Source organism: Podarcis liolepis (genome assembly GCF_965112155.1).
Source record: "Podarcis liolepis genome assembly, chromosome: 6".
Taxonomy (NCBI): domain Eukaryota; kingdom Metazoa; phylum Chordata; class Lepidosauria; order Squamata; family Lacertidae; genus Podarcis; species Podarcis liolepis.
The window spans coordinates 89,483,858-89,498,448 of NC_139559.1; the positions used below are offsets into that span (position 1 = coordinate 89,483,858).

Consider the following 14,591-nt stretch of genomic DNA (forward strand, 5'->3'; position numbering starts at 1 on the left):
AAGACACTGCCAAGTAACTGCACAGCTCAGCACTGTTGCAAACAATTTAAGACTACAAAGGAACTGAAATTCGTTGGGGACTCCTGGACCATTGTCACTTGCTTCCCTCCCACTTTCCTTTGTGAAGTTAGCTTGAGTGGATATCTTGGCTTGGATAGCCAATAGCAAGGATAGAGCTGCAGATGTAATCCCACCCCCAAGTTTGTTGGTTGGTTGGTTGGCAGCCATCTCTCTTGGGACACAATGGAAAGAGTGTGCCTTCAGAGGTAAAGTCAAACCATTGGAGAATTACAGCTCTTGCTGTGGCTCTAGAGACCCCCGCCCAAGCACTATGCATGGAATTATATCCACCTATCTTGCTCTTTCAAAGAATCCATTTATCTGCAAGCACTTAAACAATATGTTCTCTCTCATCTAACACTAGGAGCATTATCTTTCAGCCATGCAATGCCTAGCTCTGGAGCTAGTTTAAATACCTGCCACAGAGTGATCTGCATTCTGGGAAGCAGCTGAGATTAGACAACCTTCCTGAAGGTCAGCCAGTTTCTCTAAATCGGCAAGTGTTCTTTGAATTGAAATATGCTTCTCTGGAACAAAACAATTACATGTCAGTAAATATCCTTTGTTATATAGTAATTTACAACCAAATGCCACCATAACAGCTCTTTCCAAAACTTTGTGGCCCACATCACTATATCCAGTGTTTTTTTCTGGAGGGTACGCAGGGTTACGCATACCCCTAAACATTTTGTGAATCTTTGTGCTTTTGTCCATTTACTGTATTTATTTCTCCCGATTTGAACTATGAAATGGTGATTTTCATGAGTCAAAGTGAAAGTACCTCTAAACATTTTTTTAAGAAAAAAAGCACCGACTCTATCCATCCTCTACTTGCATAATAACATAAACAGAGAACATTTACACAATAAGTTGGACAGGAAAAGGAAAAGGATAGGAATTAAAAGTTCTCACTGTAAACTTTCTCTGCTCCTGTACAAAACAGAATGATGGTGCCAAAGTTATTCCTATAAAATCTACTTACTTTTTATTTTCTTAACCCATTAATTAAAAAAAATAGTTTCCTAATTATTCACATGCTTAACTGCATGATTCAGTACTAATTCTCATTCTGTCTATATTACTTATTTTGTGCATATCTTTCAGAGGCAGATGTAGGGGAGTGTGACTGATTTGCCCACACTGGATGCTGAGCTGAGAGGGAGCTGCAATAATGAGAAACAACAGAAAGTGAGAGGCGTTAGAGTGCAGGGCAGATTTTGGTGTTGAATAGAGTACCACAGAAATTTGAAAGCCCAAAGTGTATTTCTTATAGAAAGAAAAAACATTTCAGAAATGCCAAAAACAAATAATTAGCCTCTTTTTGCACTGAACTATGCTGTCCTTTCTTAGGGAATCTGGAATCTTTGGTACTGAACACATCACTTCTACTGTGGAATCCTATGCATGTTTAATTGGGAGTAAGTCCCACTGTGTTCATAACCGCACTCCTCTTTGATGCTTTGGCTTTAAGTCTTGAAAGCGACGTATAAACACTTACAAAAGAGAAAGTGGCACTTTTGATTAGAAGTATAACATCTCTGACTATTCCCACCTGGAGGATGTACCCAAACAATCCACGGAGAGAAGAAATAGCTATTCATATTTATTTATTTATTTATTTATCTTTGAGGGAATTATTGGAAGGATGGAGCTGCAGACTGATTTTCTACAGCATGTACACATCCCCTACATACTACAGTCGTACCTTGGATCTCAAATGCCTTGGCCCTTCACCAAATCGGCTCCTGAATGATTGAAACCCGGAAGTGAGTGTTCCGGTTTTCGAACAATTTTCAGAAGCCAAACGTCTGGCGCTGCTTCTGATTGGCTGCAGGATGTTCTTGCACCCAATTGGAGACTGTGCTTTGGTTTTTGAACGGTTCCGGGAGTTGATTGGACTCCAGGAACGCATTCCGTTTGAGAACCAAAGTACGACTGTACAAGGATTCCAGCATTATGTTAGCAAACCTCTTGGAGAGTCAGATGATGCATCCAATAGGTTACTGTTGTTAGGCTCTTTTATAGACACTTGCTCTGTTTCTTCCTTTTTGCCTTTTACTTCTTCTTCAGATATTTCCACATCTGCCCTGAGGCTTTCCATTTCAATGCTATCTAGAGAAAGGCAAAAAAACTATAGTTACAATGCATTTTAATTAGCTGCATCAGTAGCTGTTTCAAAGGCATTATTACAGCTATATACAATGAAAAAAACCACAAATCTTTGACAAAAGAAAGTAGGATTTTCTACGCCAGGCCTATCGGAAATAACAGATTTGTGCTGACATTACACTTTATGCTTCTAACCAAGCTTAAGAAAGCAGGAACAGGAAAATGTACTTCTAACTCTTACCCCAGCTTCTCCCTACTTGGATGCAAATTTCCCCCACTATTACATTAGCACTGACTAGTAGCAAAGTTACCATTAAGCAGGGTTCTATTTGCCACTGTAACTGCAGTGTGAAATTGGCTGCAAAACCTATTCAGTTTAGACTAACGAAGTCATAAAGGAAGTTCTGTAAAAATAATCCCTTTAAATGGTACAACAAAATGCAACATAGAAGAAACGAAAGCAGCAATCTGGGCACCATTTGGAAAAGAAGATGATTGTTTCCAACCCTGGAGGATGCCTTCTGCTCGGAAGTAAATCCCAACCAGGTTCAATTGGGCTTCCTCCCATGTAAAAATGTGCATGGATCGGGGACCTGAATAGCTAAAGTCATGTGTGTGTGCGCGCGCGTGTGATTAAGGCAAGGGAACTTCCATGCTTTTGCTATAAAAGGACTATTTTTTGATATAAAAAGTGTCTGTTTCTCCCCCCCCCCTCCCAGAACCAGGAAGGTGACCAGTTTTGCCCCCTCCTCTGTCATGCAGAGACAAAGTAGAGACATCACCTTGCCAACAAAGGTCCGTATAGTAAAAGCTATGGTTTTCCCAGTAGTGATGTATGGAAGTGAGAGCTGGACCATAAAGAAGGCTGATCGTTGAAGAATTGATGCTTTTGAATTATGGTGCTGGAGGAGACTCTTGAGAGTCCCATGGACTGCAAGAAGATCAAACCTCTCCATTCTTAAGGAAATCAGCCCTGAGTGCTCACTGGAAGAACAGATCCTGAAGCTGAGGCTCCAATACTTTGGCCACCTCCGGAGAAGAGAAGACTCCCTGGAAAAGACCCTGATGTTGGGAAAGATGGAGGGAACAAGGAGAAGGGGATGACAGAGGACGAGATGGTTGGACAGTGTTCTCGAAGCTACCAGCATGAGTTTGACCAAACTGCGGGAGGCAGTGGAAGACAGGAGTGCCTGGCGTGCTCTGGTCCATGGGATCACGAAGAGTCGGACATGACTAAACAACAACTGTCATGCATGGAAGGTCTCCTGTAAAGCGGAGATTTTCTCTCTCTCTTTTAAACGTGTTCCACTTTTGTGTGTGTTAGCACATGTGGATATGCTGAAGGAGCATTTGGCGAGCGGATGATGAATCTTGGAGTTTCTAACACCAGGCGTCACCTCAGGCGTGAGGGTGAAACGCCGACCTGAGCACGTAACGTCTGAACGCGCCCCTCTGAGACGAGAAGCTTCCCTCAAAACGGACCGAAGGAGGGAGAACCCACCACAAGTAAAACCCGCCCCCCGCAGGCCCAACTTCAAGACAACAACAACCCCTCGCCCATCTGACAGTTACTGAACCGCCCCCTTCCTTACTGAGCGCCTCAGGTTCTCCCTCCTTGGCGGGCGGCGGGGGCAACACCGCTCCCTCGGCCGCCATTTTCCACCCAGCGGCGGTGAGGAAGTGGGGGGAGAGCGAACCCACTTCACTCGGCAGCTCCCTCGGTTTTTTTTCCTCCGGCAAGCACGGGCCGCGCCTTAGTCACGGGACGTGGCCCCTCGGCAGACTTCTATTTCGGGTCAGCATGTTGTGCACAAGCTCGTCTCCCCCAAGGGCCCTCAGGGACTGAGAACTACATTACCCAGGAGGCCCCGCGGCTAATCCCGCGCCTCAGAGCTACGTTACCCAAGATGCACAACGGGCTGCAATAGAACCGAAGCAAATACGCGTGCGCGCTCTCTCTCTCGCTCTCTCGCGCCTCAGATGCCTAAGAACTACGTTACCCAAGATGCCCCGCGGCTAATCCTACGCTTTAGCTGCCTCAGAGCTGCGTTACCCAAGACGCACCGCGGCAGCAATATATAAATATTGTAAATACTGTAAATATTGTATATAAATATTGTAATACAATATAAATATTGTAAATACCGAAATAAATATGTAAATACTTGCGCGCGCGCTCGCTCTCTCTCGCGCTCCTCAGGTGCCTAAGAACTACGTTACCCAAGTTGCCCCGCGGCTAATCCTATGCCTCAAGCGCCTCAGAAATACGTTTACCCAAGATGCACAACGGCAACGCTATACCCGAAATAAATATGTAAATACTTGCGTGCGCGCTCTCTTTCTCTCTCGCGCGCTCCTCAGGTGCATACGTTACCCGAGATGCCCCGCGGCAGGACTATACTCACATTCTCCCTGAGGGAAGAAGGACTCTATAGGGGCGTGGACCGGATACCGCGGGTTTAAAGGCTAAAAGCTGGGCTGGCTGACTGACTGACGTCTGTGCTTACAAACTCCCTATCAATATCGGCGTCGCCTTTCGAAAGGGAGGCCCTTTTGCTGTGGGAATTGCTGTGGGAATCCAAGTAACCCCCCCCCTCGGGTTCAACGGACCTTATTTGCTCCCAGGTAATCGGGAGCTGCCGCTTCGGAGCGAGGTTGGTGCAACCTGGGCAGAGAAAGACGGCTTCCTCGTGTCTGAAAACGTGCATAGACGTTTTATTTAGCTAAAGCAAGAAGTTTTGCCCGCTTGCAGGTCAAGACTTCCTGCCTGGCTATTATTATTTCTCTCTCTCTCCCTCCGGTTAGAGGGGCGAAGGAGAAAAATGCCAACAGGCAAAGCCACGACTTCACCAAACTGTGAGTTGGCAAGGAGCGCGTTGTCGCCCCCCCACTCCCCCTCCCCAAAAATGAAGCAAAGAGGGAATTTTATGCTCTAACTCAGCTTTCCTCAACGTTGGGGAGCCTTAGAGGTTGCTGGACTACAACTCCCATCAACCCTAGTGAGGAGGGCCTGCAGTCAGGGATGATGGGAGCTGTAGTCCCAACAACGTGTGGGGTCCCAGTGACGACTAGCTGTATCGTGTGTGGGAAACGTTGCAGCTCTCTCTCTCTCTCTCTCAAATTAGTACGCTCCTAATGGTCTCTGTTCTAGCAAAAGAGAAATAAGCCGACTGCTGTCATTGCAGATGCGAGGGAGGAGGTTGGGGAGTTCGGTATATTCGGCGCGTGCTAAGTTTACTTGTTGTTGTTGTTTACAGCCTTTCTCAAATTTAGGTCCCCAGATATTAGTGGCTGAGGAAACCCAGCCAGATGGGCGGGGTATAAATAATAAATCAGTATTAGTATTAAACTACAACAGGTTTCCTCCACCTCGGGCCTCTGGATGTTTTGGACCTACAACTCCCATGATCCCTAGCTAGCAGGACCAGTGGTCAGGGATGCTGGGAATTGTAGTCCCTAAACATCTGGCGGGCTGAGGTTTGAGGAAGCCTGAACTACAGCTCCCATTGTCCCTAACCACTGGTCTTGTAGGTAGGAATGCTGGGAGTTGTAGTCCAACAATAACTGGGGACCCAAGTTTAAGAGAGGCAGGACTACATCTCTATGGCGCATGCGAACCGGGAAAACTACAATACCCAGCATGCTTTGCAGCCAATTGCCCCCTAGTTTTGTTTTTTAAAGAAAGCAAAAGCAAAAAGAACGCCGGGCTGTTCATTGTGATGCTGTTCGTTGTGATGCGACGAAAGGAGAAGGGGCCGAGTGTGAAGAGAGAGGGCAAACCGTTCTAAGCCTGGGATCTGAGGTCGTTTACTAGAAAATAAACTCTTGGGGAGGAAGGAGGTCAGTGCCTGGGATTCTGAAGGAAGGTTGGTTTTGCTGTTTAACACTGGGGGAACTTCCTTTCCTCTTGAGGAAGTGCTGTTTGGAGTTCACAGTTGGGCACTAAGCCCATAAAGGTACTGGCCAGCTGTGGATTTGGGTGTTTTCTTTACTTTTCTCGCATTCATAGATCAGTAGTTTTCAAACAGTGTGGCGTGTGGGAAAGATTCAAGGACAATCAAAGAAATATTTAAACATTTCAGTGATGTATAGTGTATGCAGTGCTTTTTTTTCTTTAGAAAAATGTTTAGGGGTCCTCTCATTTTGACTCAAGAAAATCACCATTTTATAGTATAAATCGGGGAAAATAAATACAGTTAATGGACAAAAGTACAAATAGAATAAAATGTTTAGTGGTATGCGTCTCCCCAGAAAAAACCACACGCACTATACATCACTGAAATGTATGTATGTGTATATATATATATGTTATTTGCAGAATAGGGATAGACAGCTTTTCAAAATGTTTTGATGAGCTTGTTTGCCTCAAATTAGTCCCAGTATAAATGAGATTACATGGCAAAAGCAAACTCACACCTCTCATTGAGTTTGTGTACATACTTAAGGTACATACGGAAGAGGCTTGTTTATAATTAGGGAATGATTCATGTTCTTACATGGCTGCATTGTTTTATACTTTCTGGATGCCCCATGATCATGCTATAAAGTAGTTGCGTTCTGTGTTATAAATCAAGCACTGCCATGAATTGCTTCTTTTTGTTTTCCAATGTATTTCTTATCAATAAAAAATCCAATGTGGCACAAGCAAATTTTAATTCTGAAAGTGTCGCCCAGAGAAAACCCCAGACTCCAGAAACAAGGGGAAATAAAACCCTGGCCTCATCTACTAGCCAAAGCAACAAGAGGGGGGAAATGTAAAATGCATTTGGAAATAAGGCTATATTGCCTTTCTCTCTTTTTAGATTTTGAAACTTGAACATTTTAAACTTGAACATGTACAAAAAACGCAAAAAGAAATCCAGCAAAAAGGAGGATATTTCAGATACCAAGGTAGGAAAGTCTGTGGAGATGCTAATGTGGAGTGGAAATAAGTTTGTATTCACATAATGGCCTTTTTTTCACAAAATGGTAAGCTTGAGTATTGGCTTTGTTTATCTCTGTGTTTTAGTTCAGTGCAGAATAGCAGCTAAGCAAGATATGACTTAGTGTGTCCTTCAAACTGGGGATATGGTTAAGGTCTCTCCTGCTTAATCACAATCTGTTGTTGAGGTTTGTATGGCTGTGTGTGAGAGACAAGGAAGGAAAAGAAGCACCATATTTCCTAGCTGAACTTAATTTTTTTTGGCTCTGATTCTTGTCCACCCTACGTGTTTCCAGGAGTCGGTTGGTGGAAAAACAAGACCTGTAGGAGGATGTATACCCTCTTGATGTGCATAATTAATTCAGTATGTGTGTTTATGGGGTGCCTTAAGAGAAGTGTCCTTTCAAAACATCATTAATTCAGTGTATATGTGTGTGATTGAGAAAGAGAGATCTTAAACCCAAAAAGAAAAGGTTAAATCATAGTTACATAAAACAATGCAAATTTGTCACTGCATCTTTCTGTTTGTTCGCGTAGACAAGGTAGATTTCCAGGGGGGCCTCAGTATTATTATTTTTTCTATTTCATTTTGTGTTTTAACATTCTTATTCCAAGACTTCCAGTGAAAAGCGATCGCACCAATCATCTAGCTCATCTTCACATAGAAGTGAAAAGGTGAGACTTAGAGATTTGGAGAAGAAAGCATTACAGTCACTGTTATTAGAGTGGTGTACTAGAAGTTTGTCTGTTGCCTTTAGATTTGCTTAAATTATCCTTGGCTTAAGTATTTCAATTGCTCTGACTATAGACTCTGTTCAGCTGTATTTATAATGTTAAATATAAGCTGGGTTGATGCATGCTTTAATTTAACCCTGATAGCTTAATATATTTCTTTAATCAGAAAATGCCCATGCACTGTAGCTGCTGTGCTACCTTGTGAAAGTCTGGGACACTGCTCTGTATTTAATTGGAGGCTAATTACCAACCTGAGCTTCTTTTGGAGGAAGGGCGGGATATCAATTTAATGTATAAATAATAATGTAGACTTTTTTTTAACTCTTTCAGAGTCACGAAAAGGCAGAAATTAGGAGTCATCATGCCAAAGAGCAGCCAACGAGTAAAGGGTAAATTGTTACTTGGAATTAAAGGCACTCATTTAAAAATATTTATGCTTATTCTGAAAAAATATTTGCCATTTTTTGTGGATTCATAGTGCAATCCAAAGAAAGCCCCATTAAGTTCAGTGGGACTTATTCCCAGATACGTTTTTATTGAACTGCAGCTTCAGAAAGTAAATTAGTCTGTGTGGGTGGTGAGGAACAACACTGTGTGAAATCTGTTCATTCATTTGAGGTCTTGGTAAATTAAAAATGAAAGCATATTGTCTGGCTTTTCACCAATTAAATTTATGCCCTGTATTGCTAAAGGCAGCTTTAAAAAAAGATAAAACATATTATCAAATTTAAAGATTATTTTAAAAGCTGCCACTCAGTCTAGAGAATGGAAAACACTCTACAGTAATTGCATATTATGACAATGTTTAGGTTTAAGCTTTTATTTTTGAAACTATTGTAAAATACAAAACTATAGTGCTTTCCACCAGCTGTTATTCTTTCACCATGATTTAAATGTCCCAAGTGGTTAATATTGGAAGAACTGAGATATAACTACCTGGCTCACAATCCCAGCAGGACTTAAATTTCTGCATGGGCAGCTTATCCATATTTTCTACACATAGACTCTAATCTGCAATGGCCTTGTCCTTTGCAGCTCATTCAGTAATAATGCATTGGTGTTACTATGGCTGAAAGTGACACTTCTCATATGACCATAGGAATTGCCAGGTACAGATATAACATATTAGTCTTTGAAGTTCTGGTTTGTTTTTATAATACAGTGGTACCTCACGTTAACAACTTAATTCGTTCTGGAGCTCTGTTTTTAACCTGAAACTGTTCTTAACCTGAAGCACCACTTTAGCTAATGGGGCCTCCCGCTGCTGCTGCGCCGCCGCGGTCCGATTTCTGTTCTCATCCTGAAGCAAAGTTCTTAACCCGAGGTACTATTTCTGGGTTAGCATACTCTGTAACCTGAAGCGTATGTAACCCGAGGCACCACTGTAGTTGAGACAATATTCAACTAACACATATCATTCCAAAAAAAAAATTCTCCTCCAGGCTCCAGATTAGTCAATCTTGTTCCTTCCGTGCTGTACCACAGCTGAACCAATTAGAGGGAATGCTTTACGGTATAATATTGGGTCACTTATTAGTGCAGGGAAATGCTAAGCAATTTCAGAACAGCAAGTGAAGAACCAGTTCCTTCTATTCAGTGCTTTTTTTCTGGGGGGTACGCAGGGGTACGCATACCCCTAAGGATTTTGTGAATCTTTGTACTTTTTTCCATTTACTGTTTTTATTTCCCCCCGATTTGAACTATAAAATGGTGATTTTCTTGAGTCAAAATGAGAATATCCCTAAACACATTTTTAAAGGGGGGAAAAGCACTGCTTCTATGTCACTACCATTTTGATGGGTTTTTTCCATTAGTTTTATAAAAGACTAAATGCGTAGTTTGTTGCAGAGGAGCTTGTTGATGAAAGGAGGGCACCTTTTTCTGTATGACACTTCCTGTGTCACCCTCATGCTCTTAAGAGCCCTACTTCAAAGCGCCTCTTCCAAGAGAAGTTCTATGGGTGACAGCTGATGAAGTTGGGTGCTGAAATAAAAAAATTAAAGTCATATATGTAATAAATGTTCATAAATGTACCAAGCAAACTCGTACATAAATATATAAACCATCTGTCTGAAGCAGCACAGGAAAACAGCCCTGAAACCATTTTGACTCCCGAACTGACCAAATGTTTTCTCTGCAAGATTGAAGGAAAATGGAAAAGCCTCCACTGTATATGGGAGTTAATGGATGTGAAGCAAGGTTTAATTAGTTTAGTTGCAAATTGATAACTACTAAATAGCTTCCATAAGCCTGTTTATCAGTCTTTCAGTTCAGCAGGAAACCTCTTTCTGTGCATCCTTTTTGTATTAATTGTTATTGCTTAATTTCTAGTATAATATTGGGGGGTGTATTTTAACCATGGAATGTTCATTTAAAGTTAGGCTTTTAAGCTTCTAAGTGTGAAGTTAAACTTTGCGTTTTAATCCTGTTATCCTTATCTTTCTTTGTTCCTGTTAGAATAATGGCAGCTCTTGTCTTCAATCTGCCATAACAGTTTCTTGCTTGTATCCAGTGTGCCCCTAAGTAATTATCCCATCAGTGCAAGGATTTCTTCTTGTGCAAGGGATTTTTCTCATCTCCCTTTGCCCCACAAACTTCCTCAGAACAGATTTGGAAGAGGGGGGAAGTCCCATCGCAGAAGCAGAAATCCTTTCACTGATGAGACTTATGGCTGCAGTGGATCTTAACTGATGCTTATGTCAGCAATTAATCATTTTTTAGTTTGATTTATGACTCACATGCCTCAAAACCTCAGTGAAGGTGTTAAATGGCTAAATTAGTCTGGGCTGATGGCAGCGGCGGAGCGTATACCCACACTGCCCAGGGCGGGCGCACCCTGGCTCCTTCCACCTCACCGCCAAGGAGGACTGCTCTCTGCTGCTGGGCCAGAAGTGACCTGGTGGCAGAGCTACTGCTTCCGCCGGGCGCAAGTTGCGCCGCAGCCAAGGAGGGTGGGCGGCAGCGCTGCCGTCCACTCACCTCCTCTCCTCCCCTGGGTCAGGCTTGACCCGGGGGCGGAGCTGTTCCCGGCACAAGCGCCACAGCGAAGGCACAGCTCCTTCCGATGAAGGAGCCTGCTTTGAGGGCGCAAAATTGCTCCCGGAGCCACAGCACCCTCCACACTATGCCTTTGGATGATGGAGCTAAACGTCTGATTGCAGATCTTCATCTGCTTTGCAATGATCTTCCTCATCACATTAAAAACTGTCTGTATTTACTGCTTGAAATGGATGGGGATGCCCATAGTTATTCGTGGCTGCTGTTTGTTTTGCTCAGAATTAAAGGTGGAGAAGGATCAGCTTCTCTACTTTAACCTGGTGTAAAAATAAGTTTAAACTTTTTATATTGTCTGCCACATTTTCTAGTACACAAGTAATAATCTAATTCTCTTTCAACATTTTTCCACTGAGCTAAACCTTGAGTTTGTTCTGTAAGAACGTCACTGTTTCTGTATGAAACTTCCACTGTCAAATTTCTTCGTACAGTAATAGTTTTCTCTTGCTGATCCTTCCATAGGTCAGATGATAGTGCTGGATACACGAAAAGAAAAAAGAGTCTGGATCTCAAAGATACTACTAAAGTTATTGAAAAAGAGGCTTCCAAAGATACCCATCTTGTCTGTGGTACTATAAGGCCTATTGAAGAGCGTCAAAAGGTCACTATGCATTTTAAAAATACAGCTGAACGTGGAGGAAAGACAAGCAGTTTGGATTCTGCAGCAGCCTTCCCTCGGAAGGAGGGCTCAAGCAAAGAGATGTGCAGTGATCCTGATGTGAAAAGAGGGAAAAGGGAATTGCAGGATTTGAGGATTCTTAACAGCCGAAAGAAGAAAAAGAAGGCTGAGGCGGAATGTGCCAAATTAAAAGAAGCTGTAAAACGTGTGCTGGAGTTCAAGGAAACTTCACAGAACACTTCAAAAAAGTCACATCCCACCTTTTCATCCTTTAGCTTATCAGGTACTAAAGTACCGTCTTGGCAATCCTCTGTGCACACTCCTGAAGGAGCCAAACATGCTTCATTAGAACTACCTCGCAAAACTGACAAAGGAGTGAAACGTGCACCCTTGCACCACTTGCGTGAACTATATCACCAGAGAGAATATAAACAGAAAGAACAATTTCATCAGGAATCCCACAAGAATATTGGTAATGCAAGGACCCAGGGGGATAGATTTGAACCTGCAGCATTTCAGATGAGTCAGGTAAAGCTGTTAAAAGTTTGCTATGATAATTGAGGTGGTAGTTTTTCGTTGTGCAGCAACAGTAGTGGCTTTTATAACTTCCCCAGCAAATAGCTTATTTAATTTAGACACTGGAATGATTCTGAGATAACTCTTAAACCATATTTTAGCATTATAAGAGTGAGCCCCTTGAATTTGCACCTCCCTCCTTCTCCTATCTCATTCAGAGCTGCCATAAACAAGGGTTCAGATGCTTTTGCTTTTGCTTAATCACAACTTGCTATGCCATCCAAACCTGTGCATATGGCCATTCAAACCATAGCTTATGAAGTGGGTTTGATTCCACGAACTGTAATTAAGATTATGTGCAGTTTAGGGTTTGGACAGAACCCTAAACTCGGATTTAAATCACAACTGAAGCAAAAGCTTTGATCGCATCTGAAAACAGTCATTGCCATCAATGTATGTGGTGTGTTACTTCACTTCATAAACAAAAAAGGTAGCTCTTGATCAGGGGTCGGCAAGGTTTACTGGCCACGGGCTGGATCACTCCCACAGAGATCGTCCATGGGTTGGACTGGCGCAGTGCAATGCCGGAAATCATGTCTGCAGCACCGGAAATCGCTTCTGCACATGCCCAGATGCTGAAAATCGCACCTGTGCAGAAGTGATTTTCGGTGTCTGGACATGCGCAGACACGATTTCTGGTATCTGCACATGTGCAGACGTGATTTCTGGGGCTGCTTGGCAAGTTCCCGCGCTGTGCTGCGCCAGTTTAGCGCAGCGTGTGGGGGACTCACTGGGTGGCTCGGTTCGGGGGTGGCTCGTGGGCCAGTCAAACGGTCTTCATGGGCTGCATGTTGTTGACCCCTGCTCTTGATAGACCCTGAAGGATCTTAAATCTTACAGTGTTAAAAACAATAGTATCAAAGGATGATTGTGGAAATTGCATGTACTTGTGCATTGCTGTAGTCGGGGAATGAGAATTAAATCAGTTAACCCAAAGACCTCTCAGAAAAGGTGAACTTTGAGGATATAGACTGTGGGCTACTCCAGATACCAAGAAATAATCAGTGTGCAGAACATGCAATCAAAGTGGTGTAGGAACCTTACGATGCTTGCAGCAGAAACAAAGGCAAACTGCAACCTCAATTTATTTTAAGCAATAAGAAGTGATGTACAATGTACAAAACATTGTACAAGTATTAGAAAATTTGCAAGCTCTATTTTCCTGTGTTGTAATACATGTTATGCTTATTACCTAATACATTATACAGTTACATATACAAAAATCAGATGATTGATTTTTGGGGTGACCTTTTTTCAAAAGATTTGGAAATGACAGTTCATTCCTTTGCTTTTAGGCAAAGGTTCGTCTAACAGCTTCAGGAACATGAGGCTGTAAAATAGTTATAACGCTAGGGTTGATCCTTACTAGACCATTCTATGAAGATCACTTTGAATTCTAAGGGCCTCCTCATGGCATTTACTTGCTGGATTTGCTCTCACCTTACAACCACGCCTCCCTGGAGCGTCTCTACATTTGACTCACAATCTACAATTGTATTGTCAGGTGCTGTCAGCTCCTGCCCTCTGTGCCAAGGACATTCTATCTTCTCGTGTGCCAGTACAGTTTTAGGCCCCCGTCAAGGGGTCACAAATTTATAATCTTATGACTGGCACCTGTCACATAACCTTTTGGGGATATGCGCTCTTCCACCTCCTGGTTTGCTAGCTTGTTACTCTACTGTGTGTGTGACTGTACCATGAAAAAGAGCCAATTGCTCACATGCAGCCATAGTCCTTTGAGTGGGACATAGTAGTTTGCACTTGCAGTCTCTCTAACTGAGGAGAGGGTCTTGGCCTTGACCCTGAGGAAGGGTTCGCTGCTCGGGGGCAGGGGCCACAGGTTCAGCTAAACCCAAGAAGTTTCTGAAATAGTGTTCTGCATAGACAAATTCAGTGTATGTTGCTGCTCAGATAACCACTCAAAGAACTGGTTACAAGGAAGCAACCTGTTCATGTCTAAGCCTCGGGGAATTTTCTTTAGCCTTTTTTGTGTTCTCTAGAAACTGTGTGTGCGTGTGCGTGTGTGCACACATCCGTTGTGGTGTATGGCCGTCTTGCACTCATTCGCTTCTCCCCCCCTCTTGAAATCACTTCCATCTCCCAATAAACTTCCAACCCTGCCAATAATATTTACTCGGGCTTTCTCTTAGTGCAAAGCTTTTGATACAGTACAGATACCTGAAGTGATTAATTTCCGTTACAGAGCTCTGAAGCCTCGTGCCACTCTTCTTCCTGTGAAGCTACTGAAAGTACTGACACAGACCAAGAGGTTAGTGGTTATGTAACCTAGCAGGTGCACTTTAGCATTCCCTAGCTGCGATTCTTGCACCACACACATTGCCTTTTGCTTTACGATTGGCTCCATAACTTGTCAAGAAGCACAAGCAGGTCTGTGCTATATAATAATTACAAAGCTCAGTCAGTAGAGCATGGTACTCTTAACCTTAGGGTTTTGCCTCATGTTGGGCAAAAAGATTCCTGTATTGCAGGGGGTTGGACTACATGACCCTCGTGGTC

General features: G+C 43.0%; 2 protein-coding genes and 1 long non-coding RNA gene across 21 annotated transcripts in view; 2 read left to right on the forward strand and 1 right to left on the reverse strand.

The window, feature by feature from the left end:
• The window catches only part of TRMT1L (tRNA methyltransferase 1L), a 33,917-nt gene extending 29,123 nt beyond the window's left edge, over positions 1-4,794 (reverse strand). For 2 of the 12 annotated variants that reach the window (XM_083506787.1, XM_083506789.1), the window contains exons 1-4: positions 4,154-4,192; positions 3,762-4,011; positions 2,029-2,172; positions 477-587 (exon numbers count right to left, since the gene is read on the reverse strand). In XM_083506787.1, the coding sequence (XP_083362913.1) occupies positions 477-587; positions 2,029-2,172; positions 3,762-3,825 (319 nt within the window). In that variant the 5' untranslated portion in view covers positions 3,826-4,011; positions 4,154-4,192. Of the gene's footprint in view, positions 1-476; positions 588-1,765; positions 2,173-3,761; positions 4,106-4,153; positions 4,193-4,314; positions 4,455-4,574 lie in introns of those variants that run through there. The other 10 variants (XM_083506788.1, XM_083506784.1, XM_083506790.1 and 7 more) reach the window with 9 other exon arrangements.
• Positions 1-14,591, forward strand: part of LOC310708524 — an 89,581-nt gene that overhangs the window by 54,446 nt on the left and 20,544 nt on the right. The gene's annotated exons all lie outside the window — the stretch shown is intronic.
• SWT1 (SWT1 RNA endoribonuclease homolog) overlaps positions 4,806-14,591 on the forward strand; it is a 30,330-nt gene continuing 20,544 nt past the window's right edge. Inside the window, exons 1-6 of one of the 8 annotated variants that reach the window (XM_083506759.1) lie at positions 4,806-4,823; positions 6,972-7,059; positions 7,691-7,765; positions 8,156-8,214; positions 11,342-12,026; positions 14,278-14,343. In XM_083506759.1, coding sequence (XP_083362885.1) covers positions 7,003-7,059; positions 7,691-7,765; positions 8,156-8,214; positions 11,342-12,026; positions 14,278-14,343 — 942 coding nt within the window. In that variant the 5' untranslated portion in view covers positions 4,806-4,823; positions 6,972-7,002. Of the gene's footprint in view, positions 4,824-5,813; positions 6,126-6,971; positions 7,060-7,690; positions 7,766-8,155; positions 8,215-10,698; positions 10,777-11,341; positions 12,027-14,277; positions 14,344-14,591 lie in introns of those variants that run through there. The other 7 variants (XM_083506761.1, XR_014527015.1, XR_014527016.1 and 4 more) reach the window with 7 other exon arrangements.